Raw genomic sequence first — 26,287 nt, forward strand, 5'->3', positions numbered from 1 at the left:
AAGAATTGTACCAGCTTCAGCTTCATCTCTACTTTAAAGTGACCCAACTTTATCACTGTTCTGTTTGGCTGGAGACTAGTAACCAGTTCAACAACCACAGACAACTTTAGTGTTCTTATAGCTTATACTCACTGAAAACAAAATTTAAGATGAGATGAGATGATCCACTCTTTGCGTGAAAAGGTTTGCAATAGCAAAATCCTGTTCCCAGTTTTGCAGATTCATTTGGTTTACTGAAGAATTGTCATATACATCTCCCTTCCATTTTTACTTTCTTTTTTTTTTTTTTTACTGCAAGCATCAGATGTAACTGAGTAAAAGTAATAAAAATTGGCAAAATTATTACTTAAGTAAAAGTTTTGTTACTTTTACTTATAAAGAAGTACAGGATAACATTTGTTACTTTTACTTTTACTGAAGTACAGTAACTAGTAACATTTACTTAGCTACTATACAACACTATTCAAAATAAAAGTATCATATTGGGAGACGAACTCATTTTAAAAGATATTACTAAGTGCTGAAATCAACTTTAAACACAGTCCCCCTAATATTCAGTCAATGGCAGCAGTGAGTGTTTTTTAAATGCCTACTGTTGCTGGCTAGTTTAGCCCCCAATATTCAGTTCTGGGCCGTATCCGGGCACTGGCACTGAATATCATGGGCTAAATGAGGACGGGCTGGCTGCCAGAGCTTATGGGGGCCCTTATAAGAAAGTGACCTAGATTGGCCACTGTTGGAAACAGGATGCTGGGCTTGATGGACCTTCGGTCTGGCCCAGTGTGGCAATACTTATGTACTTGAGGATGGGAGGGAGATGCTGACCAGGAGGAGCTTTTGATGGGGGGGGGGGGGGGGGGTGCCATTGCACATCAGGGGGCAGGAGGGGGCCTACAGACCTCATCAGGGGAAGGGGGAAAATAAATTTTCTTTTACGCGGGTCCCAGCCCGATATTCAGCTGGGGCCTGCATAATATAAGCAGGTGAATTTAGGACAGCCTTTTGAGCTGTCCTAAATTCATCCGCTTAACTTTTGCAGGTCTCGGCTGAATATTGCCGGTGTCCACATAAGCCCCGACTCTTCCCCTTCGCCACCCCCAGCCCGCTCCTGATTAAAATCCTGAAGCTGTTGTTGACATTAGGCCTAGAAATGCTTCTGCTATGATGGTCTATTAGAACTATAAATAATTTTTAAAAATTTCTTGAAGTTTATTGTTGCTGTATTTCTAGCATTTAAATTCACCCACGCCAGCTCTATAAGTGGCATAAGTGCTTGCGCCTAAATCAAAAGCGCATATTTTAGTTACGCTAGTATTCTATAAAGAAAAGCAGGCAATGGAGTCACGTGATGCTGTGAACAGAGACAGATGTGCAGCTGACCTGCTCTGAGGTCCCCCATCCTATCACACGTCATCTGCCCTGAAACTGCTAATCCGTGGTGAATCTCAGCACTCACCTTCATTGAGCGGTTGTTTATGGACAAATTTGTTACAAGGTGGGGGGGGCTGATACGTCTGCCAAGGCTCCGAAAAAAGATAAGGATAAAGGAAAGCAGGCATCTATTTTCCTTTATTGATTAGGCTTCTGTATATATGTGATTGTCTCTGGGAAAACATGGACTGATTTTCACATCTTAAGTCCAAAATATCAAACAAGTTAATGAGTTCTGATAATTAGGGTCCTGTTTACTAAGCCATGCTAAAACATGCTACAGTCTATTCCTATGGGCGTCTGCACAGTTAGGGCACGCCAATTTTTAGCACAATCTAAAGGGCCTTTAGTTTATCTAATCTACAAGTTTCTAACCTCCTGTAGTATAACAAATTGTTCTAATAAAATTCATTAATAACTAATTTTTTGTTTCTGGTGACTTCAGTCATGTTTTCCCACAGATGATCGCATATAGCCACACAGTTATAGAATTACATTCTACATGCATAATGCTGGTTGATTTTTTTTTTTTAAACACTTATACATTCGGTGCTGCACTGAACATATATAGGGGCCCTTTTACAAGGCTACGTTAGACGCTAACATCTGCCTAAGGCAAGAAAAATGGCCTAACACAGGCCGCGCTAAAGCGACCTGTGTTAGATTTGCCACCTGCACACCCTAATGGGTTCTTTTACTAAGGCGCAGAAGGCCTAACACATGGTAAAAGGGCACTTAGTGCATGTTTTAAATTTTTTGCCGCAGGAGGCATGTCTGGGAGTGGAGAGTAGGCATGCTTTGCACTAATTAGGTAGTGCGGGCACATTACTGCGCACTACCTGATTAGTACTGGACCCTTTATTATCTAAATAGGTGGTGATAAGGGCTCCTGGAGGTAATGGCCACGGGAAAACCCACATGCTAATCACAGTGGTGGCCACTTTCTAGTTCGCCTTAGTAAAAGGAACCCTACGTGTGCGGTTTTTATTTTGTTTTGTTTTGTTTTTTATAAGGGGGCATGTTGGGGCAGAGAGTGGAAACATTAGCACACCCCCATAAATGACACAAATTTAAGGCCTTATTACAGCCACACAAGAAATGAGTGTAAGGGCGCACTAAGCCCATTTCTTTGCGCAGTTTAATAAAGAGCCCTATAATTAAGTGCTTTTTGACTATTGGGCCAATAATGTGTGCCACCATCCAGGCTTTCGACACAAATCGGGAGATGGGCGTCCTTCTCTCAGGTGTGCCAGAATCGGCATAATCGAAAGCCGATTTTGGGCGTCCCCAACTGCTTTCCGTCGCCGGGATGGCCGAAGTTCCTGGGGGCGTGTCGGAAGGGTAGCGAAGGCGGGACAGGGGTGTGCCGGGGTGTGGTTAAGAGATAGGCGCCCTCGGCCGATAATGGAAAAAAGAAGGGCGTCTGTGGCGACAATTTGGTCCACTTTATTTGGTCCCTTTTTTTTCAGGTCCAAGTCCCAAAAAAGTGCCCGAACTGACCCGGAGGGAATCGTGGATCACCTCCCCTGACTCCCCCAGTGGTCACTAACCCCCTCCCACCCTCAAAAAAACTACTTTCAAAACTTTTTTTGCCAGCCTCAAATGTCATACTCAGGTCCATGACAGCAGTATACAGGTCCCTGGAGCAGTTTTAGTGGGTGCAGTGGACTTCAGGCAGGCGGACCCAGGCCCATCCCCCCCCCCCCCCACCTGTTCCACTTGTGGTGGAAAATGGGAGCCCTCCAAAACCCACCCGAAACCCACTTTACCCACATGTAGGTGCCCCCCTTCACCCCTTAGGGCTATGGTAGTGGTGTATAGTTCTGGGGAGTGGGTTTTGGGGAGGTTTGAGGGGGCTCGGCACCCAAGGTAAGGGAGCTATGTACCTGGGAGCAATTTGCGAACTCCACTGTAGTGCCCCCTAGGGTGCCCGGTTGGTGTCCTGGCATGTGAGGGGGACCAGTGCACTACAAATCCTGGACCCTCCCACGACCAAATGCCTTGGATTTATTCATTTTTGAGATAGGCGCCATCGGTTTCCATTATGGGGGAAAACCGAGGGCGCCTATCTCTAAATCCGGCGATCTCATCATTTAGGTCGAGATTTGGATGCCCCCAAACGTATTATCGAAACGAAAGATGGACGCCCATCTCATTTCAAAAATACAGTTGGCCCCGCCCCTTCATGGCGCCATCCTTGAAGATGGGCACCCTTAGAGATGGGCGTCCCCAATGGAAAATGCCCCTCCATATATTCAAAATATCTATGTGTGATTTTCTTGTTTTTTAATACACAGAAAATTTTGAAACAAAGAAAAATGAACTAACAAAGCAAGGATTTATTGACCTAAACCTCATGGAAGCAAATGATCGTGAAGGGGATCCTGATGACTTGTGGGTGACTTTGGAATCAATGGGTTACAACAGAGCACTGGAAATGGCAGAGGTATATTAGTTTTACAATAAAATCTGTTTTATACTTGCTGCATGCACTTATACTGAAACAGTTCTTTAGAGGCACAATGGGCCCTATTTACCAGTGGCCTAATTTGGGCTCAGGCCCACCCAGTCGCAGGACACCTATGAAGTGTCTAGCAGGGATTCCCAAGCCCCACCAGCTGAAAATTCCTGTCCTTCCTGCATTCCAGCCTTCCCTCTGATGTATTCCCACCTATGCGGAACAGGAAGTTGCATCAGAGGGAAGGCTGTGGAGCCAATATGAGCAGTGTGTATTATTTGCTGCTTGCTGCCAGTGAAAATCTGCTATTTAAAAGGTATGGGGGGAGGGGGACGTTTAAGAGAACATATGGTATGCAGGCAAGAGAGGGAGAGACCAAATCACTCGTGGGACAGGGCTGAGTTCTGCCCACCCATCTTTGGCCCAGGCCCACCCAAAATTGGGTGTCTGCCTATGCCCCTGCTATTTACTAAGAATTTTTCTCATAGGCACAAAGGAGCTGCTTAAATTAGGCTGCAAATTCACATTAAATGCTGGTATTGTACTCATTTATGCACATATGTGAATACATTTGCCTGAACATAGCAATAATCTGGCTAGTTCTATTCTGTAAACATGCGCATGTCTTTGATAGCAGGTGAGCATTCACATGGCTAGAGTCTGGGCAGGGCACACATGCATGTAACTTATAGAATCTTCAAAATCTAGGCACGAGTATTTCAGTGGCATAGCCAGACCTCAACATGGGGGGGGGGGGGGGATTCAGAGTCCAAATTGAAAGGCACTTTTTGGCCTGCTGCTCCCCGCTGCTGCCGCCACCGCCTCGCATACCTTGACTGGCGGGCGTCCCCAATCCCCGCCAGTTGAAGCGTTTGTCCAGCATTGGTCTCTGGCTCGCTGCCGCATTGCCTGCCCTTCTATTCCCCTCACATAGCGTGCCTGCTCAGTTTCACTAAAACGAGCATGCACGTGACGTGAGGAGAAGAGCAGGGCAGACAGTGCGGCAGAGAGCTGGAGACCAGTGCTGGACAAACGCTTCAGCTGGAGGGAGTTGGGGACCCCTGCCAACCAAACCAGGGGCCCCAGAACAAATTTGAGGGACCCAGGCCCCCCTTGGCCCCCCCCTGTAGCTATGCCACTGGAGCGTTTATACCAGCTCTATGGCTGACACACGTGCCCATGCCTAAACACATACATTGTAAGCTCTCTATTAGATTGTAAGCTCTTTGAGCAGGGACTGTCTTTCTTCTATGTTTGTGCAGCGCTGCATACGCCTTGTAGCGCTATAGAAATGCTAAATAGTAGTAGTAGTACACTAGTATTCTATAAAAGACAGTAGGCGCAATTGCAAAGGTTAAAATGCAGTAAGTGAAGGGGGAGTGACCAGCTCAAAGGCCTAAACCAAATGCTTCGGCAGATAGTATGGTTATTTTGACATATTGACTGAAAGAGGATTTTCATATTTAAAGCATGTGAACATTTAAAAGGCAATTCTATAATCTGATGCATAAATTTAGGCATCAATACTGTTCATAGTTTACAGAATAGTAGTTAGTTTTTTCAATTTTCTATACCACTAGGCTTTAAAAAAATTAAGATCAGAGCGGTTTACAATACCATAAAAGATAAAATCCTTTTTGGTACCCCATATCCATTCCTCTCCATCATCTTACGCCTACCTCCCAACGCCCATTTCCTTCTGCACCCAATCCCTCCTATGTTCAATTCACTTATCCGTTAACCCCATCAATTTTGCGTTTACTACAAACTGTATATTCTTCTTACGACTTTGTAATTCTTGATATTGTTGCTATGTAAGCCGCATTGAGCCTGCCATGTGTGGGAAAGCGTGGGGTACAAATGTAATAAATAAATAAATAAAATGAAACAGAAAAGAACTTCATTAACAAAACAGGAAAGATGATTTAAAAAAACAATTTGAAAAATTAAACTAAAATTAATCTGAAGCAGATCCCAAAGCTCCATCCCAGCTAACCATCTGGAAGATACACCTGAAAGGCCAAATAAAAAAAATGTGTCCAACAGTCATTTAAACTGGGACAAAGACTGCACTTCTTGTAAAAAAAAAAAGGGGGAAGAGAATTGGATGCCAAGGGGAAAAAAAAGCCGCTTTTCTAGTAGCCATCAAATGAGTCTCCTTTACCGAAGGAACTGTTAATAATAACATGTCCTTAGATCTCAAAGGTTTGGTTGGTATATGTTTGTGAACTAAAAACATTAACAGTGATGAGGCTTTTAGTTTAATATCTTTTATTGGATTTTATCATAATACAATACAAGCAAGAGCGCACCACAGTTCAACAAACAACAGTTACAAACATGGCAAAACTGGAGCTCACATTCAAAAAACAACTATCCACAACTAGAAACACATTAAGAAAAGGGGGGGGAGAAAGAGGAGGTGGAGAAGTTAAAAAAAAAAGGGGGGGTGCTGGAGGATACAAATTCAGACATGGAGCATGCATAGGCCACAAAATACATCAACCTCAGTGTTTATCTCTGTACCGAAGTGATGAGGCTTTTTCATAAAAGCTCAATGTGTTAAAACCAAAAATTTAAATTGAATGCGATAAAATACCGGCAACCAATGATAATACACAAATGAAGGCATAATATGATCAAACCAAGCTGCTTTAACCAAAATTCGCAAAGCAGCATGTTGGAGCATCTGAAGCTACTTTAATATTACCCGTAGAATTTCCAACTACACTACTATTAGCATAATCAAGCCTTGACATAAAAAGTTAATGAATCAATAGCTGAAACTCCTTTGATCAACAAAATCCCTCACTGCCCGCAACTTATGAAGTACCAAAAACCCCACCTAACCAATGAATCAACATAAACTAAGCTGAAAATCAATGACAACTGTCACAAAATGCCTAGACACCCACCTGGGGCTACCCCATGGCCACTTAGAGGGTCTATCCCCAGCAGAGCTCAGGTCCGCCTGCACTAGCTGCTTGTGCTCTATACTAGCACCCTCCTCCCACCGACTGGGTCCCAACCACCTCTGGGTAAGTCTCCTACTCTCAAGGTGTTCCCCAGTGATTTCTAGTTTACTGGGCCCACACTCCCAGTGGTCCTACAGTTCCTAGGAAGCACTCACAGACCCAACACACAAACCACCAGGATTCTTAGTTGGTCCAGACAAGCAGAGGCAATAAACTAAAAATGTTTGTCATAAAACATATTGAACAATGAACCATAAAAACAGATGGAACAAAAACAACACATAATAACAGGTAACTTGTTTATCTTTCTCATATAAACAAACTGAATATGGACCAATTATAAAACTATCTAAACATTTATTCACTACCTGAATAGTGCCTGGAGAGTACAGGTAATATAGCTGCTCACAGGTTATCAAATATAACTGTTCATAGGGCCTCAGCAAAGAGATCTTTCTCTCTTTTTCCCAAACTGAGACTGGAGTATTTCCTAGATGAATTTGAGCCCCTGAGCCAGTCAGAGCCCCAGAAAGACAAGTTTTAAAAATAGCTGGCCACATCACTGCAGGTTACCTGTTATCTGTGTTAACTAAAGAAGGAACAGTTATTTCTCGGTAACAGCTTTTAAACATAAACATGCACCACCTGCTGGCCAAACTAGAGAAATACACTTCAAGAAATAATACAGTTTACAGATTTAAAACCCACTGTTTTGTCACAACAATCCCTAAATAAGGCTTACGGGCATGATTGCTGTCAGTAATTGGCAGTTGTGTACATAAGTGCTAGGAGCTATTCTATAAACAGCCTGGCTGATATTCAGCTGGTGAGGACAGCATTTTTTTTTTTTTCTTGTCCGCCGCCGGTGCTAAATCCAGAAATTCAATGCTGGGCCCTGTGCAGGCTTCAGCATTGAATTTCTATTTTTTTTTTTAAGCTGGATAGCTCATGCCTAGTTAATTCAATACAGTTGCAAACAGAAGGAAAATACTCTACTCAAAAAAGGGGGCACCAAAAAAGGTAGAAAAGTAGAGCAACGAAACTTCTCACAGATGATGTTCAAACCAAAAATTTATTCAAAATCCTTCTAAAAACATGGGTCGTGTTCCATGTTTTTAGAAGAAATTTTAATAAATTTTTGGTTTGAACATCATCTGTGAGAAGTTTCGTTGCTCTTCTTTTCTACCTTTTTAGTTAATTCAGTATTCAGACTTAGCTGGCCATGGGCTAGCACATATAGATAGGGCAACTATTACATGGTCCTATTCATGCGCTAAACATGGCCGATTAGTTCTAAATATTGGGAGCTAATCGGACTCGGAACACTCCCAATGTAGGCGGCTTCCACTTCGGCATTAACCAGTCATTTTGAGCGCCATTAACCAGTACCGCTGAAAATGACCAGATAACCGCATAACAAGCGGGTTAACTGGTGACAGCCATTCCCAGCTAGTTATCTCACTTTGAGTATCAGCCACAGTGTGCCTAAATCGCTTAGCATGCAACTGTCGGAGGTGAAGAGACGTACACGTGGGCAGAGCATGGACAAATCATGGGTGTGTTTCCAAGTGGCATACGCAATTTACAGAATAGTATCATTTGCATGCCACTTGGATTGCGCACTTAGGCCTGTTATAAGTAGGCATGTTGTAGCCATTGACCTGCCGTAAGTAGGCGTGACAAACTTTCGGCACTTTAATTTGGCTTTACACTGATATTCTATAATGGCTTAGGAGTGCCCTTAAGCCGTTACAGAACTGGCGCTAAGCGCACCCCTTCATGGCACCTAAAATGAGGCACTATTGTTTAGAGTTGCTGCCTTAGTCATGATAAGAGAAGGAATGATTTGGCACTAAGGGCATGAATTGCTGAGCTTAATCAGAATTTCTGTTGCAAGAACTACAGTATTGGTACACATTAATCTGAAGGGTTAAGAGAACCCTGGGCAAAATCAAAGACATGCTTGCAGCATCAGTTTTTATAGCTTCTGCCAGTTCACTTTATTTCTCTCTCACAATAGGCATGCCCTTTCATTATTGATATTTATGCTGAAAAATGCAAACCTCGAATTAAAGCTGCCAGCCTGGAGGCAGGAAGTGGTCAGCTTGAAAAGGCTATTTGCAAATCAGTCATTCTGAAAGGGGAAGCCAAAGTAATGGATGGTTATGAACATGTGATTATCCATACGTACAAGAGTGACACACGAATCACATCTGTTGTTGAAAATAAGGTATTGTAATATTTAATTTTTACTTTTTAAAAATGATTTTGATGCCAGTATGATGTCACTACATCCCCTCTGTCCTTATCAGAAAAAGTTTGCAACATAAACATAGTTGATGCATCACCAACACAGAGTACAGTCCATTAAAGAATCAATTATGTTTACCTTCCAGCCCTATCTTAATGGTCCACCTATTACAGAGGAAATCTCAGGTCCTAAAGAAGAAAACACTAGCAACCACTCCCCAACACACACTTGATTTCTCCTACATCTAGGGAACAATATTAAATCCCAGTCTGAGTACACTCTTCATTATACTAGCTTTTGGTTTTGTTTTGTTTTTAAATTATTTATTTATTGAATTTTGCAACTTAAACAGACATACAAAAACTGTTAAGTGAAATACAGCTTTAGGAACAAATTAAATATACAGGAGTTTACTTTCCCCAATAGTAACATGTCATTCAGCTTCATTAGACCTCAATTTAAGAAGGGGGGTAGGAATTTGTGAAGATTACATTATATTAATCTCTAAATAAGAAATTGATGCCGCATAAATTCTCGTTTTACTCCTTCAAAGTCTCTATTGTTGTTTTGAGTCTAGGAAAGATTTAAGCTGATCAGGATTAAAAAACACATATTTTGTTTGACTTAACCTTACAACACATTTACATGGATATGCAAGAAGGAAGGAACCTCCTATTTCTACTGTTTTAGACCTCATAGAAAAAAACAATTTTCTTTTTTGTTGGGTAATCTTTGTTACATCTGGATAAATCCAGATTTTTTGTCCTCCAAATATACGATTTGTAGTTTTAAAATAAAGTCTCATTACTGAGTTCAAATCTTGCTGGAAGACAAAAGAAACGATCAAAGTTGCTCTTTCGGTTGCCTCTTCTAAAGATTGTTCCAGAATGGCTGTAATGTTATTTAAATCCACTGATTTCTCTCCTTCTACTTTTTTAATTGTATTAGGTATATAATATATTTTATTTAATGGCGGGATTGCCTCGTGTGGAAAATTTAAATTTTCTCTCAAAAATCTAGTAAAAATTTCTAATGGGGAAATCCCTTATACTAGCTTTTGTAAAATGGCCAAATAGTTTCATCTGATGTTAAGAACAGAAGAAAATAAGACTGCTCCAAGGGTCAATCAAGACCAGCATCTTGTATTTCACAGTGGCCTATGCAAATTGCAAAGAATTGTTCTGTTCCTTACAGCTCACTCCCAGAGGTCAACACTAGCAGCAGAGGTCTGCTAGTGGTTAATAGTTGTTTATGGACTGTTTTTCTATCAGTATATACAAGCTACTGTTAAATCCAGCTATGCTATGTGGCTTTGACTGCATCATCTTCTAGCAAAATAATTTCACAGCCTAAAAATCTTCCTCTTCCCAAAGACTGCTTCATAACAATCCATTGACTTCTACCTCATAATATCATCCATTATCCTTTTCTATAATGTTTTTGGTCTCATGTATTACACCAATTGATTCTAATTGTTCTCATACCTCACACTAACATTATCGGCTTTTGTTTCACTTAGAATGTAAACCACACTGAACCCTGGAAAAGGGGATATTAGCGGTATACAAGAATTGATTTGATGTGATTTGATGATTGTCTGAAAAAATATTTTCTACGTTTTGTTTCAAATCTGCTGCTAGTTTCACGGAGTGTCCCCTAAAGCCCAGTATAATCTTAAGGTATAAATAACCCTTCCCTGTCTATTTATTTAACATATTTATATTTTACAAATTCTAAAAATATTCTTGGTGAATTACAGGATAAAAGCTTAAAAATAATACATTAAAAACAAACATAGGGCAAAACAAATATAAATAAAATGTCCTCTAAGTCATTCATTCTGAGCTGAAAGCCTGTTATAGAAAGGACTTCACTTTTTTACTGCATAAGAAGAAAGTTTTATGCAGTGTGTTCATGTATTTTTGCGGGACACATTTGAAAATCATAACTTTGAAACAGATGGTTAAGCTTCTTGATTCCTCTTATAACCTTGCTAAGTCTTTCTAGAAGTAGTGATTATAAGCTGTAGGTTAGGGTAGTGGGGTAGAGAGGAGAGGATAAGAAACTCTCTAGAAGAAACGTCAACAATGTTTTTAAGTAGAGGGTTGTGCTGGACCTCTACCTGTTCCTGCTGGGGCTCCAGCCTTCATTTACAGCTTCATTTTTATTGCTTTAAAAATGTATAGCCCACTTGAGAGAAAGTGGTGTTAGAAAAGAGTGATGGTCGCCTAAATGGAGAGCTCAGAGAGGGCAAGAAATAATTATCCCAAAATAGTGCCTGCTCATTTGCCTGAATAAAGTCAAAATCTCCCTGCTGAGTTGGTCAGATAAGGATATCTGTGAGGAACTGGCCAGTAAATTTTAAATCACCCCTGTAGTAGTGAAGGAGCAAGGCAGTGACTGAGAGGCATATGGCACAATGGTGGGGCTGAGTGTGGAAGCCTCCAGATCTGAGTCAGTTGGAGAGAGATTAAGCCACAGGAGTGAAAGAGAGGATATCTTCCTCAAGGCAGAAATGAGAAGTTGTAAGAGAAGAGGACATTTCTCTGGTAAGTGAACACTATTTTGCTTTGTGCTTTGGGAACTTAAAGATTGGGGTTTAAAGGAGGAATTGTAGGTTAGTGATAGGCAAAATAAAAATATAAAAAAGCAAATTTTATCAACTAATCTCCATAGTCTTTTCCCGTTAGTTTTAAACACTTTGTACCACAGCATTAACAGATAGACTCTAGCAGGCACTGCAGGATCTAGTTTAGTCTGCCCACCCCTAGGACAACATTTATAGTCAGTTATTGTAATTAGGATAACAAGCAAAGAGTGCTCTCACAGAATTTTAAATACATTTCATTAACATCTAAGAAGGCAACACTAAATAAATCATACAATATCCTATATAAACTAAAAGACATTATTATATTAGGCTAATATCCTTAATACTGTAGCAAGTTTTAAATTATTGAAAAATTCAAAAACACTAAGATGGAGTCAGCAGTCCAGCAGCGAGAGGGGTGCTATCCAGTCTTTTGCATTGAGTGTCACATGTGTGATTATCTCCCAGTTGGTGAGATGTCATATGTGTGTGCCCGATGCAAAGAGCTCCTAGCTCTCAGAGAAAGTGTCCATTCTCTTGAGGCTAGAGTAGCAGACTTCGTGGAGCTGAGGGAGACAGGTACATAGAGGAGACCTACAGGGATGTTGTAGAGAAGTCCCACCTCCAGTCTGGTAGCCCCTGTGCTACCTTGGAGGAGGGAGGTCTCCTAGAAGGAGAGCATCACCCTGGTGAAGTAGGAAGTACTCCTGTAGCCAGGACCTGCCCACCAGGGGATGTACTATCCTCTCGCACCGAGGATATGTCTCCAAGTGCTGCCCGGGAGGGAAGGGTTCGGACAGCTGTTGTAGTTGGTGATTCGATCATTAGGCATATAGATAGCTTGGTGGCTGATGGACGTGAGGATCGCCTGGTGACTTGCCTGCCTGGTGTGAAGGTGGTGGACCTCACGCGTCACCTAGATAGGATTTTAGATAGTGCTGGGGAGGAGTCGGCTGTCTTGGTACATGTGGGTACCAATGACATAGGAAAATGTGGGAGAGAGGTTCTGGAAGCCAAATTTAGACTCTTAGGTAGAAAACTCAAATCCAGAACCTCTAGGGTAGCATTTTCTGAATTGCTACCCGTTCCACGCGCAGGGCACAAGAGACAGGCAGAGCTCCAGAGTCTCAATGCGTGGATGAGACGATGGTGCAGGGAGAAGGGTTTTAGATTTGTTAGGAATGCTAGATTTGTTAGGAACTGGGCAACATTCTGAGGAAGGGAGAGCCTATTCCGAAAAGATGGGCTCCACCTTAACCAGGATGGGACCAGACTGCTGGCATCGGCATTTAAAAAGGAGATAGAGCAGCTTTTAAACTAGAAATGGGGGGAAGGCCGACAGTCACTCAAAAGCGCCTTGGTTCGGCATAAGGTATCTTTCAAAGATATCACCAAAACAGAGAAGATAGGGTATCCTGATAGTGAGGTTGCAAAAGAGACCATAGTAGATCAAAAGAGACCATAGTAGTCCTTCAATAAAAATAAAAAACAGACAAAAGATTGCAATTTAATACAGTCAAGTACTGAGCATGATGTAAATAGGAACTACAAACATAGTTTGAAATGTCTATATGCGAATGCCAGGAGCCTAAGAAATAAGATGGGAGAGTTAGAATATATTGCACTAAATGAAAAATTAGATATAATAGGCATCTCGGAGACTCGGTGGAAGGAGGAGAACCAGTGGGACACTGTCATACCAGGGTACAAATTATATTGTAGTGATAAGGTGGATCAAATTGGTGATGGGGTAGCATGTTTGAAAATACAACTTTTTATATAGTATCCTCCCTACGGTCCCCACCTCACCTCACCCAGGTGTCCTCCCCGCTCCCTCTGTGAAAAATTATTCCTTCGTTATACTTCCTCTGTGTACATCCTATGCACAAGCTGGCATGTTTGAAAATACAACTTTTTTTTGTAACAGTATCTTCCCCACGGTCTGGTCCCTACCCCACCTCACCTCACCCACCCGACCTATTCCAGACTTGCTCCCCCGAGCCACAGGGTCCCAGCACATACCTCAAGGCAGCCACCCTGGTGGTCTAGTGGATTCTTCGGGGCAGGAAAGATCCCCAGTCTTTCCTGCCTGCTGCCAGCACTGACTCTCCCACTGCCACATTGTTCTTCAGAATGACTGCCGAGACTTAGAAGGGCAGCCTCCAAGACTTCAGCGGAAGTCTCGGCAGCCATTTTTAAAGAGCGATCTAACAGCGGGAGGGTCAGCGCCAGCAGCAGGCAGGAAAGACTGGGGATCTTTCCTGCCCCGAAGAATCCACTGCACCACCAGGGTGGCTGCCTTCAGGTATATGCTGGAGCCTGAGACCCTGAAGCTCCGGGGGGGGGGGGGGGGGGGGGGGGGGGGAGGAGGAGAGCCGGCTCGCCCTGCCGGGCCGGCTCCAGCACACCACTGTCTCACCGCATCTCAAAAAAGATATGGTGGAAAAGGTACAGAGAAGGCCAACGAAGATGATAAAAGGGATAGGACGACTTCCCTGTGAGGAAAGGCTGAAGCGGCTAGGTCTCCTCAGCTTGGAGAAGAGACAGCTGAGGGGAGATATGATAGAGGTCTATAAAATAATGACTGGAATGGAACAGGTAGACGTGGGTGAATCGATTGTTTACTCTTTCCAAATATACTAGGACTAGGGGACACACAATGAAGCCACAAAGTAGTAAATTTGAAACGAATCAGAGAAAATATTTCTTCACTCGACGTGTAATTAAACTCTAGAATTAGTTGCCAGAGAATGTAGTAAAAGCAGCTAGCTTAGCTGGGTTTAAAAAAGATTTGGATATCTTCCTAAAAGAAAAGTCCATAAGCCATTATTAAGATATACTTGGGAAACTCCACTGCTTATTTCTACGATAAGCAGTATAAAATGTATTGTACTGTTTTGGGATCTTGCCATGTACTTGTGACCTGGATTGGCCACTGTTAGAAACAGGATGCTGAGCTTGATGTACCTTCGGTCTGTCCCAGTATGGCAATACTTATGTACTTATATTTATTATATCGACCGTACAGGTCTTTATCTGCCATCATTTTTCTATGTTACTATGTCTATATATTAGGCATTTACCATACCGCCTTTTGTAAAGCACATCAAACCAGTTTATAATCTACATTATTAAAGTCAAAATGAAAGGAATACCATAATCAGACAGGATGCCCACTGCAAAAAATCAATGTGAGACAAATTGAGTGTAGGCTAATACTGTGCCTTCTCTTGCCACTGCTGGTATACTAAACATTTATGTGTGTAATAAATGCAAGTTTTTTCAAGAATTCAAGCCAACAAAAGAAAATTTGTTTTCACAGGATACCATATACTTTAGAAATAAATAACGTTTAGTGCAAATTTCACACATCCTATAGCTATCTCTAAAGATAGTCTGTTTCCAATATGAACTCATATTTGAAAAAAATGTATTTAACAGGTTTGGGAACTGACCACTTCAGTTACCCCTAAATGTAAAAATGGGTTAAGATGAGGTGAATAATTTAAAGAAGTATGTCCCTTTCAGGTGGGCCCAAGTGTCTACTTGGTATTTACGTGTGCAGATCACAAAGAATTTGGGTAAGCTCTACAAGCTTAACTTCAACAAGTTATTTTACAGCATTGGAGGATATGCACAAATGACACAAGAGCTACTTGTTCTGGTGAAGGAGAATAGCTGAGCTGAAAATGAATATTCTACCAATGCTGTTGTATCCCTTCCAGGTACTGCCCATTAAGGTCTCAGAAAGAGCACTATCTAAACAGCATAAGAAGGTTTCTCAGTTTATATGGGGTAGGAAACCCCCTAGGGTGGCTGAGGCCATACTATATAGGAGCTGGGAAGGAGGTGGTGGAGGGGCGGGGGGTTTACATAACTGCAGGTTGTTTTATTTGGCCACTAACTTAAGCATATCTTATACTGGCAGGTTGTGAGAGCATAACCAACAGTGCAGATAGAACCAGTCCTTTTGAGAATTGCCCATTGCATTATCTGCCCTGGTTTCCAGAAGAAGAAATGAAAATAATTTCAATATCCAATCCCTTCACGAAACATCTAGTGCAAGTATGGAAAAGTGAAAAAGGGAGGTGGAGTACAGCATGGAAATTGTCCCCTGGCCCCAATTAAGTATAATTGTTGGTTGGTGCAAATAAAAACTACAATAAAATGCACAATATGGTCCAGTATAAGTCCTATGGAGGGGCATTTTCGAAAGAAACATCCAAGTTGTGATTTGGATGTCTTTGCAAAACGTCCAAATCCAGCAGCGGGGAAACCTGTATTTTCGAAAAAATATGGACGTCCATCTTTCATTTCGAAAATACCATCAGAGACGTCCAAATCCTTAAATTTGGACATCCCTAGATTTGGACGTTTCTATCTTTCAGCGATTTTCGAAACCAAAGACGTCCATGTCAAAAACATCCAAAATGCAAGCCATTTGGACGTGAGAGGAGCCAGCATTTGACATGCTAGGATACCAACTGAGCACCCTAGGGGGCTCTGCAGTGGACTTCATAAAATGCTCCCAGGAACATAGCTCCCTTACCTTGTGTGCTGAGCCCCCCAAAACCCACTACCCACAACTGTACACCACTACCATAGCCCTTACAGGTGAAGGGGGCACCTATATATGGGTGTGGTGGGTTTTGGAGAGCTCGCTGTTTCCTCCACAAATGTAACAGGTAGGGGGGGGTATGAGCCTGGGTCCGCCTGTCTGAAGTGCACTGCAGTACCCACTAAAACTGCTCCTGGGACCTTCATGCGTTGTCACGGACCTGAGTATGACATCTGAGGCAAAGATGTTTTTTGAGGGTGGGAGGGGGTTAGTGACCACTGGGGGCGTAACGGGAGATCATCCTCGATTCTCACCGGTGGTCATCTGGTCATTTCGGGCAACTTTTTGTGCCTTATTCGTTAAAAAAACACGTCCGGGTGAAAATGTCCATGTGTTCGTCAGGGACGTCCTTGCTTTTTTCGATTATGGGTCAAAGACGTCCAATTATTAGGCACGCCCAAGTCCCGCCTTCACTACGCCTCCGACATGCCCCCTTGAAATTTGGATGTCCTTGCGACGGACTGCAGTTGGAGACGTCCAAAATCGGGTTTCGATTATACCGATTTGGACTTCTCTGGGAGAAGGACGTCCATCTTCCGATTTATGTCGAAAGATGAACATCCTTCTCTTTCAAAAATGAACCCGATGGTGACTTAGTTGCCCAGAGAACAAACATAAAATGATTTTCAAGAAATTGCCAAACAAACAGACTGTAGAATTTTCCCATAATTCCTTCTCCCATCTCTCTCAGGCATTGCAGGAACAATGCTATGCTTGGATCAAAGTAAAAGTGCACTCTTGAATCAACAGTAGATATGCCTGTTGAGTGATGGTTGGGATTCCTTCCCGGTGTTTGTGAGTACTGTCTCTACAGTACCCCAACATCTCTTAGTCACCCGTGCAACACTACTCACCATTGCTACTGGGTTAGACTCCCATTTGTGTTTCTTAATGCAAGTGAGACTATAAAGTTGTTTTGTATTTCTGCCAAATTATTTCTTGCTCAGTCCATTCATTGTTTGAAGAGAATGTTGAAGTTTCTACACCAATATAATGTTAGTTTTAATGTTTCTTGAGTGTAAAGCAGAATTTCAAATCTTTAACATAATTTGTTTTAAAAAAACTAGTAATTATACATAGTACTTGCTGATATTTCTTTGTTTTCTTTTAGTCTACAAATAAGGTGATTATTCATGTCAACAATGAGCAAAGTAAAAACTGTGTTAGTAACAGGGGACTCAACACATTTGCAGTGGAAGTGCCACCAAAATCCCAGACGGTAATGACGTTTTTTATCTTCTAATTTTCATACTTACAGTCAAAAACAAAAGTCCTCACATTTTTGTAGCCAAAATCATGGAAGGATAAGCAGTCTTCGTTACATTTTCTCCCCATAATTCAGGACCCTGCAGGAAGTAATTCACTGTTAAAGAGGGCTATTTTTAATAGCTTTGCCTTACTCGTGGAAATTGTATTTATAGCTTTCATAACATACATGATAAAGATCATGATACATGATTTGAAAAATATCAAATTTAGGGGTCTGTTACTACTGTTCTTTAATGCATATTCATGCACACATTAATTAAAGTTAAGCACGTTCCCCCAGATTCTATATAGGGCGCCCAAATTTGGGTGTGGATTCCAGATCCGTGCGTAAACTAGCTTGTCAATTAGATGCCCAACCATCAATTATTGGCATTAATTAGCACTTAATTGGCAATAATTAGGAGTTATGCATAGATCAGTCCTATATCCTGTTCTGTAAAATGTGTGCCTAAATTTCATAGCATGCCACTCAAAAGGGGGCGTGGCCATTGGAGGGGCATAGGCAGGTCAGTTGCATTCCCATCAGCTGGGCACTTGCATTTACACCAGCTGTTGGCAAGAAGTAGGTGCCTCTGTGTAGCCACCCTGGAGATGTGTGGTAGGAGCCTATTCTATAAGTGCACCTGGACTGCCAGGTTCTGTTATAAAACAAGAATAGCCATAATGGGTCAGAATAATACTTTTAAATGAGCCCTGAAAACCCATCTATTCTTTATTTCTTTCCTCTCATCCTGACTCTCTGACTGAGTCCCGTAAGTCTTCTCTATTTCTCCTTTCTTTTGAGTTATTGCTTTTATCCATTGTTAACCGCTTCATATATGGGCCATAGCAGTGTATCAAATGTGCTAAATAAATAAATAATACAGCCCAGTATCCTGCTTCCAATAATGGCCAAGCCAGGTCACAAGTACCTGGCAGAAACCCAGTAGTAGCAACATTCCATGCTACCGATCCCAGGGCAAGCAGTGGCTTCCCCCATGTCCATCTCAATAGCGGACTATGGACTTTTCCTCCAGGAACTTGTCCAAACCTTTTTTTAAACCCAGATACACTAACCACTGTTACTACATCCTCCGGCAATGAGTTCCAGAGCTTAACTATTCTTTGAGTGGGAAAATATTTCCTCCTATTTGTTTTAAAAGTATTACCATGTAACTTCTGGTCTTCGTACTTTTTGAAAGAGTGAAAAATTGATTCACTTTTACCCGTTCTACACCACTCAGGATTTTATAGACCTCATTCATATCCCCCCTCAGCCTTCTGATTTCCAAGCTGAAGAGCCCTAACCTCTTTAGCCTTTCCTCATATGAGAGGAGTGAGGTAGCCGTGTTAGTCCACTCTTAAGGTTATCAATAGAAATCAAACAAAATAAAACATGGAAAAGAAAATAAGATGATACCTTTTTTATTGGACATAACTTAATACATTTCTTGATTAGCTTTCGAAGGTTGCCGATCTGACGAAGAAGGGGAACCTTCGAAAGCTAATCAAGAAATGTATTAAGTTATGTCCAATAAAAAAGGTATCATCTTATTTTCTTTTCCATGTTTTATTTTGTTTGATTTCTATTGATACTCATATGAGAGGAGTTCCATTTCCTTTATCATTTGGGTCACTCTTCTTTGAATTCTAGTGTAACCTGGTCTCAGTGTTTAGCATTTAGGCACCTGCAGTTTCACCAGCCATAGTGCCTGCCTAAGGGCTTTTTTTTACAAAGCTGCGCTAGCGATTCCTGTTCCGCCAATGAGAGGAAGCCCATAGGAATTGAATGGGCTTTCTTTCATTTGCCACACCGAGAATCAATAGTACAGCTTTGTAAAAGAGGCCCTAAATGTGGTAGACACACACATAACTTAGTGAACCAACCCATGTCCTACCCATGTATTCCCCCCCCCCCCCCCCCCCCCCTTGCATTTACATGCTTTGTAACTTAGGCACTCTGTTACAGAATAGTTCTTTGTTGCCCTGCTGGCACTTTCACAAGTGAACATTTACACATGTAAGAGCTAGTATTGTGGACATTGGTGCAAACAAGGGGCAAGTGAATGTGGGTGCCTAGATTGTAGAATTACTCCCACAGTTCTTACATAGGCCCCATTATTTACCATATGTTAAATTGTATTAATTAGTGTTAACCAGTTACCCCCAGATTTTATATAGCTCGACTTAAGCTGCACGCTCAAATCCAGTCGTATTCTGGATTTGTGCGTGCAAGTTATTTAGTTAACAAGGCAATCAGCACTGATAAAAGCCAATTAACAAGCTATTATTGGCACTAATTGGCATTAATTAGAATTTTCATACAGAACTCTCTAAGCGTATTCTGTAACGTGATGCACATAAATTCTAACTCGCATAGTTGAACAGAGGGCGTGGAATGGGCGGGTCATGGGGGTTTCACAAATCTATGCACGTTGTTATAGTATATACCTTGTCCGCGCCTAATTTAGGTATCGGGATTTTACACCCAGTTTGTAACAGCCTGCAACTAAATTTATTGCATAGACGGGCACTCAGCGTATTCTATAATCCGTGTGGAAATTTAGGCTTATTCTATGAAGGTACACCTAGATTTAGGCGTACTTTATAGAATATGCCTAGGTGTATTTTTTCCACACAGATTTTTCAGGTGCCATATATAGAATCTAGTCCTTTACGCATATTAATAAGTAGAGCTCCAACTGATGAATAAGAAGAGTCCTGCGAGCCTTCTCCAGATCGTCCACACTCTGGAATTCACTCCCTGGAAGGCTTCCCTCAACGCAAGACTATCTCTACTTCAGGAAGCAGTGAAAGCCTGGCTCTTCACCCAGGCCTTTAATGGAAGAAGCAATTAACTTGCTGGTCGCACACACACAAGAACTAACACCAACTGCACATACTGTAGCAGGACTTATTTATCCACTCCTAGCCTAGCTGAGATTATATTCATGCACCTTTCTGATTTCACTTGCATCTTTTTTAAAATTTGTCCTTTTATTTTCTAACCTCTGTTACCCTACCTTATTTATCTATTTATTCCACCTTTGCTTACACCCTGTGCTGTCTATTCAAATGTTTTCATGTGTATTGTGGATGTTGTAAACACCATACTATATCACACTATATACTTGAATATTTTTACTGCTTTAATTGTCTGTTGCTTATGTTCAACTTATTCTTGTTCTACACCGCCTTGGGTGAATTGTTTTCGAAAAAACAGTAAATACATTCTAATAATAAATAAAGAAGTAAATCATAGATCCACCCAGGTCACACCATTAGCATGTGCCAACTACCATTCTCCCATGTTAGTGCCAAGACTGCCTTCCCCCAAGTCCCCAAGTGATGGGATTGCCCCAACCACTACCATGGAGGTTTTGCAGCTACTACAGGTTAACTTTTGCAGTTAATATGCATACATATAACAGAGTTTTGTAAATAGAAGCTTTAGTTGTAAACCCTCTAGAGACAGGAAAAGACTTGTATACCGGAATGTAATGTGCCTTAAGCTGCCAATGAAAAGGCATGAGCAAAATGCAAATGAATTTTACTGGGTCCAGCTGTGTCAAAGCAACCACAGCACCGTAACTTTAAGCTTGATCTGCAGAAATGGAACACAATAACTTTCAGTTCAAAAGTTTTATCTACTTCTGAAAGCTGTCTAGTGCTGTATGTTGTACCCACAGATAGGCAATTCGTTGTATGCTACTTTTGGTGACCTGATTTAAAATGTTATCACAAGGCTTGCAAAACAGTACAGTAAGATGTACTCGAAAGCAGTGGTTTTCAAACCTGTCCTAGGGGACCGCCAACCAGTCGGGTTTTCAGGATATTCCTAATGAACATGCATGAGACAGATTTGCATGGCTGTCACTTTGCTTTTTTATACCATACAGTACCAATAACATGGTTGATATTTAGAAAGCAAAGTGTAATTTTAATTAATAAAATATAAAGGTTCACAGCTCATATCATTTTCATTTTTTATCTCCAGGTTTGTCAACATGTGATGCCTTTAAATGAGCACCAAGAATGGATCTATAACTGTGTGCAAAATATTATAGCTTAACTTTTACTGAAACAAGTTAATATTTTTTCTATCTGCTGAAACTCCAAAGATGATTCAAATTGTATTTTATTATTTGACTTTGTAAACTACTTAATATTGTTGTGCAGCTACAAAATATAGCTAAAAGTCTCTGAATTTCAAACTACTTTCATAAAAGTGTTTGGAACTTGCAATTTAAGCAAAGTAATATACAAGGAAGAGATTTTCTAAAAACTTCGACTAGATTCAATAGCATAAAATGGCATTTGTAATCTTTTATTATACATTTGTAATTTTAAAAACTACAATATTTTTTTAACATTTCATTGTTTCTTACTGTTTAATAAAGCCCTCTAAATATAAGGCTGTAAGCCCTGAACAATGTATAGAGAAGGAAATTAGCTGCTGTGGTAAAGCTTTACCAGAGGGTGTTGTACCCTCAGCCATTTGTATTGTATTTACAGTTCTGTGAAAAATACCTTACATACTAAAGGAGATATTTATTAAGCTGCAGTAAGCAGCTAGCACAGGTGTTAGCGTTCAGAGGTTGTTAGCACATACCCACATGCTAAACCCAACCAGCACGGTAAATACCCCACACTAGCTGCTTAGAGCAGGTAGGGGCATGTCATGGGCAAAGAATTGGTATCGCTAGCATAGACAAAGCATGTGATGGTCCTGCACACTAGCTGTTGCAAATGCCAATAGTGTTTCTGCACTTAATATCACCTCAAAGAGGTGGTGTTAAGTGCAGCCTCCCAACTAGAAGTCCAGTCAGTGGCGTAGCGAGGGCGGCTGACACCCGGGGCGTGTCGCCGCTGCGCACCCCCCCCCCCCCTCCCCGGGTGCAGCACGGTACACCCCCCCCCCCCTCGGAGCGCATTCTTACTAGTGGCGCTCCGCCCCGAGTGCACGTCATCACTGGGAGATGCATCGGCTCCGCTGGTTCCTTGCTGTCTCTGCCCCGGAACAGGAAGTAACCTGTTCCAGGGAAGAGAGAGCAGTGAACCAGCAGAGCCGACACCCCCCCAGCGGCATGCACCCGGGGCGGACCGCCCCCCCCTTCCTACGCCACTGAGTCCAGTAGTAGAGGTTTCACCAAATGAAGCACCCGTCCTATTCCCCCCCCCCCCCCCCCGATCCAGAGCACCCGATCCAGACTCTCCTGACAGGGACACCTCCCCATTCCACCTCCTCTAACACCAGGACTCCCTGGGGGGGGGGCTTCCTGGTAGTCTGGTGGACCAGGGTGGGAGGTGTTCTCCTCTGCTCCTGTCCCAGCACTGCACCAGGTTCATAATAGTATCTGTCACCCCTAGCAGTAGTCTTGCAGTATTACCACTAGCGGTCATCCTGTCATATAAGCAGACTACCACTAGGGGTTATAGGTGCCCTTTTGAGCCCATAGAAGCTCCAGGGTGGAAGGCAGAGGGGGGGGGGGGGGCACTCTTACCCTGGCCAATTAAACTACCAGGATGAGAGTGGCTTCAGGTGAATTTCAGGGATGGGGAAGAGAGTTGGAGTATGGTGTTGGGGAGGTGGGCTGGATTGGGAGGTAGGGTCATTTGTCAGGAGGATGCTGTCTGGAGGGTTTGGTTTGGGTGTGTTGTGCCTCCTTGGCAGCATATGTTTTGTGAATTCTACCGGGGCTTGTGTTACATGCCCCAGCAGATAGTGCAGAGACCCATGTGATAAGTGTCTGCCCTGTACGATAAGTGCCAGGGCAGATGCTGGGCACATACCCCCATTTACCACACAGGCTTTGCACTTACTGCACCTTAAGTTCTCAACTCTTTTGCTCTGCATTGCATACTTGGAAGTTAATGAACATGTGATTTATTTTTAAAATTTGAATAGTGCCTACTGTAGTCCTAATTAAAGAATACTATGGAATTCATGAAAATAATCTACAAGCAGCATTTAAAAATAGTTTGCATAAGCAGCAGATGCCATCTCTGTACCCATAATCTGCTGCATTTGTATTCTGTGTGTCATGCTCCACAAAGCATATTTGCATTATCTGTTTGAGAAACTTCATGATTGATTTGGTGTTTTTTTTTTTTGTTGTTTTGGTTTTGTTTTTTGGGGGGAGGGGTTGTAGTTTATACTCAGTAGGGCTGTTTTACTGTTCATGTATGCTTAGCACAGGAAAAATGGCCTAATGCAGGATCCAATGAAGCGATTTGTCTTTGTTTTGCCATTTGCACATGCTAACCATGAGGTATTTTTTTTTCTTTTTTGGAGGGGGGGGGTGTCAGAGGCGGAGAATGGGTATGAAAGTGCTATTCAGGACTTAATGCAGGAGCCCTTAGTGCCTCCTAAGTTTCAGGTTGTATGCTTGTAATATTGTGAATTTAAATTTTTTTTTTTAAACATTTGATAGAAAACTGCAAAACTTGAATCTGTTGTTCAAAAATAATTATTGCAGTGCCTCACAAACTGACTAACAAGAATGTTGTTATTAGGCTTCTCAGTTGACCGTATACAATGTATGCATATAACAGTTGCTCTTTTAAGTGCTAACTTGTCTGATCTTTTATCAAATTGGGTGATTATTGAAGAAGAAGTCTTGAAATTTTTGACTTTTTCCGATAATTTATACTAGGCAGCTCATTAGGTGGTGTCATCAAACTCTATATTGAAGTCGTCTTGGCCAGTGTAGCGTAACATACAAGCTAGGACCTTCTATAAATGCCGCATTGTGATGAAAATGTGAATTATAGCTTTGATTTAGAAAATCATTTTATTGGGAAGAATGGGATCAAATAGTTCTTTGTTAAAGAAGACAGAAGACACCTTATTGGACTTAAAATAAGGATTTTACCAAAATAGAAGAAAACTATGGAAATTTTTGCTGTTGAGAAGCAGACTTATTGTAAAATTAATGGAATCTATTTATGAACATTTATGCATTTATATAAGTTTATGGAGAGGAGTGTGGTAGCCGTGTTAGTCTCTTAAGGTTATCAATAGAAATCAAACAAAATAAAACATGGAAAAGAAAATAAGATGATACCTTTTTTATTGGACATAACTTAATACATTTCCTGATTAGCTTTCGAAGGTTGCCCTTCTTCGTCAGATCGGAAATAAGCAAATGTGCTAGCTGACAGTGTATATAAGTGAAAAATTCAAGCATTACTATGATAGTCTGACAGGGTGGGAGGAGGGGGGTGGGTAGGAAGTATGCATGGGGACATCAAAGCATATCATTGATATTCTAACAGGATGGATGTGGATAGGTGAGGGGTGGGGTGATCAACAGAGACATACAGCTTTATGGTTTATAATGGGCTAGGAACCCCAGGTCCTTGTTAAGTCCTTTCTGTTGGGTGTTAAAATATTCAATCATTCTGACTTCAAAGGTCTTACGTTCTTGTATGGTTTTAAAGTTACCTTTCAGTATTCTCACTGTGAAATCACTGGTACATTCCTCTCCCTATTACTCCTGCCATAATTCTGCAAAAAAATTCAAAATTCTGTGCAAATTCTGCAATTTTATTTGTCATAATTTAAACAATATTACCGCTCCCCCGTTCCCTGTACACAGATACCATCCCCCTCCCTGCGCCCATAGCATCCATCTTTTTTCTAGACCTCCCCCTGCACTCATGCGCCATTCACCTTTTTGAGCCCCTCACACTCCATCCAAATTCCATTTGTCCAGTCCCCCTTGCACACAGTCACACTCCATTTTTTCCAGATCCCCCCCGCACCTGCACACACAAGTCCATTATGGTAGGAGGAGGAGCTGCACTGGGAGTACCTCTTTGGAGAAGGAAAGAACCCCACTCTTTCCTGCTTCTGCCGCTGCTCTGGGCTGGTGCTGCTGCTTCTTCAAAATGACCACCGAGACTTCCTACGGCAGCCTTACGAGATTACCGCTCAGCACGTGTTAATCCCACACTGGAAAATAAAAAATATTTTCCAGTGTGGGAGGCATGCCCATGGGCAGAGAGTAGGCATGCCTGCGCTAATCGAATAGCGCAGGCACATTACCTCATGCTACCTGATTAGCACAGAAGTAGAACAGGAGCCCTTACCACCTCCTAAATAGGTGGCGGTAAGGGCTCCTGCGGTAATGGCCACACGCTAATGGGGAAATTAGTGTATGGCCATTACCAAAAAATATGGCGAGGCGGACATTTTACTGCCATGCTAAAAAATGGCTGCAGTGCGCAGAAAACCCACACACTGACGCCAGCACCGGCCACTTTTTAGCGCAGCTTGATAAATGGACCCCCATGGGAAGTAAAAAGGTAAAGGACAGCATTACAATTTTACCTGCAACCTGACTGACTCATGAAGAACCTTCACAATATATTATACTGTACAGTAAGAAAGTTATTTAGCATGTGAGAGAAAACTTCATATGAACTGGGCTCAACTTTCTGCTTCAGTTTAGAGTTATGAAGAAATGTTTGATTTATTTGAACTTGTTTAAGAGGGCAGCAAGCAGTGCACGAAAGCTATTTTTACCAGTGACCTTTGCACTGTCTATCTTTTTCTGCTGTAATAGTATACTAGGCATGTAAATGTCAGCTGTGCAATAACATTTATAGGGCTGGCTGCTGCCAGTACTTAGATAATTTCTTATTACACAAGGTACACTTTGCTACATGGGAGGATAATTATTACTGAACGATGTATACTTTGCCATATTGA

The 26,287-nt window shown here is 41.8% G+C and overlaps 1 protein-coding gene across 3 annotated transcripts in view; it reads left to right on the forward strand.

Annotated features, from left to right (window-relative positions):
* Positions 1-22,407, forward strand: part of EFCAB7 (EF-hand calcium binding domain 7) — an 85,240-nt gene extending 62,833 nt beyond the window's left edge. For all 3 annotated transcript variants that reach the window (XM_030207006.1, XM_030207008.1, XM_030207007.1), the window contains exons 11-14: positions 3,729-3,877; positions 8,885-9,094; positions 17,435-17,542; positions 21,569-22,407. In XM_030207006.1, coding sequence (XP_030062866.1) covers positions 3,729-3,877; positions 8,885-9,094; positions 17,435-17,542; positions 21,569-21,643 — 542 coding nt within the window. In that variant the 3' untranslated portion in view covers positions 21,644-22,407. The remainder of the gene's footprint in view (positions 1-3,728; positions 3,878-8,884; positions 9,095-17,434; positions 17,543-21,568) is intronic.
* The last annotated feature ends 3,880 nt before the right edge of the window (positions 22,408-26,287 follow it).

The sequence above is a fragment of the Microcaecilia unicolor genome, chromosome 6 (assembly GCF_901765095.1).
Source record: "Microcaecilia unicolor chromosome 6, aMicUni1.1, whole genome shotgun sequence".
Taxonomy (NCBI): Eukaryota; Metazoa; Chordata; class Amphibia; order Gymnophiona; family Siphonopidae; genus Microcaecilia; species Microcaecilia unicolor.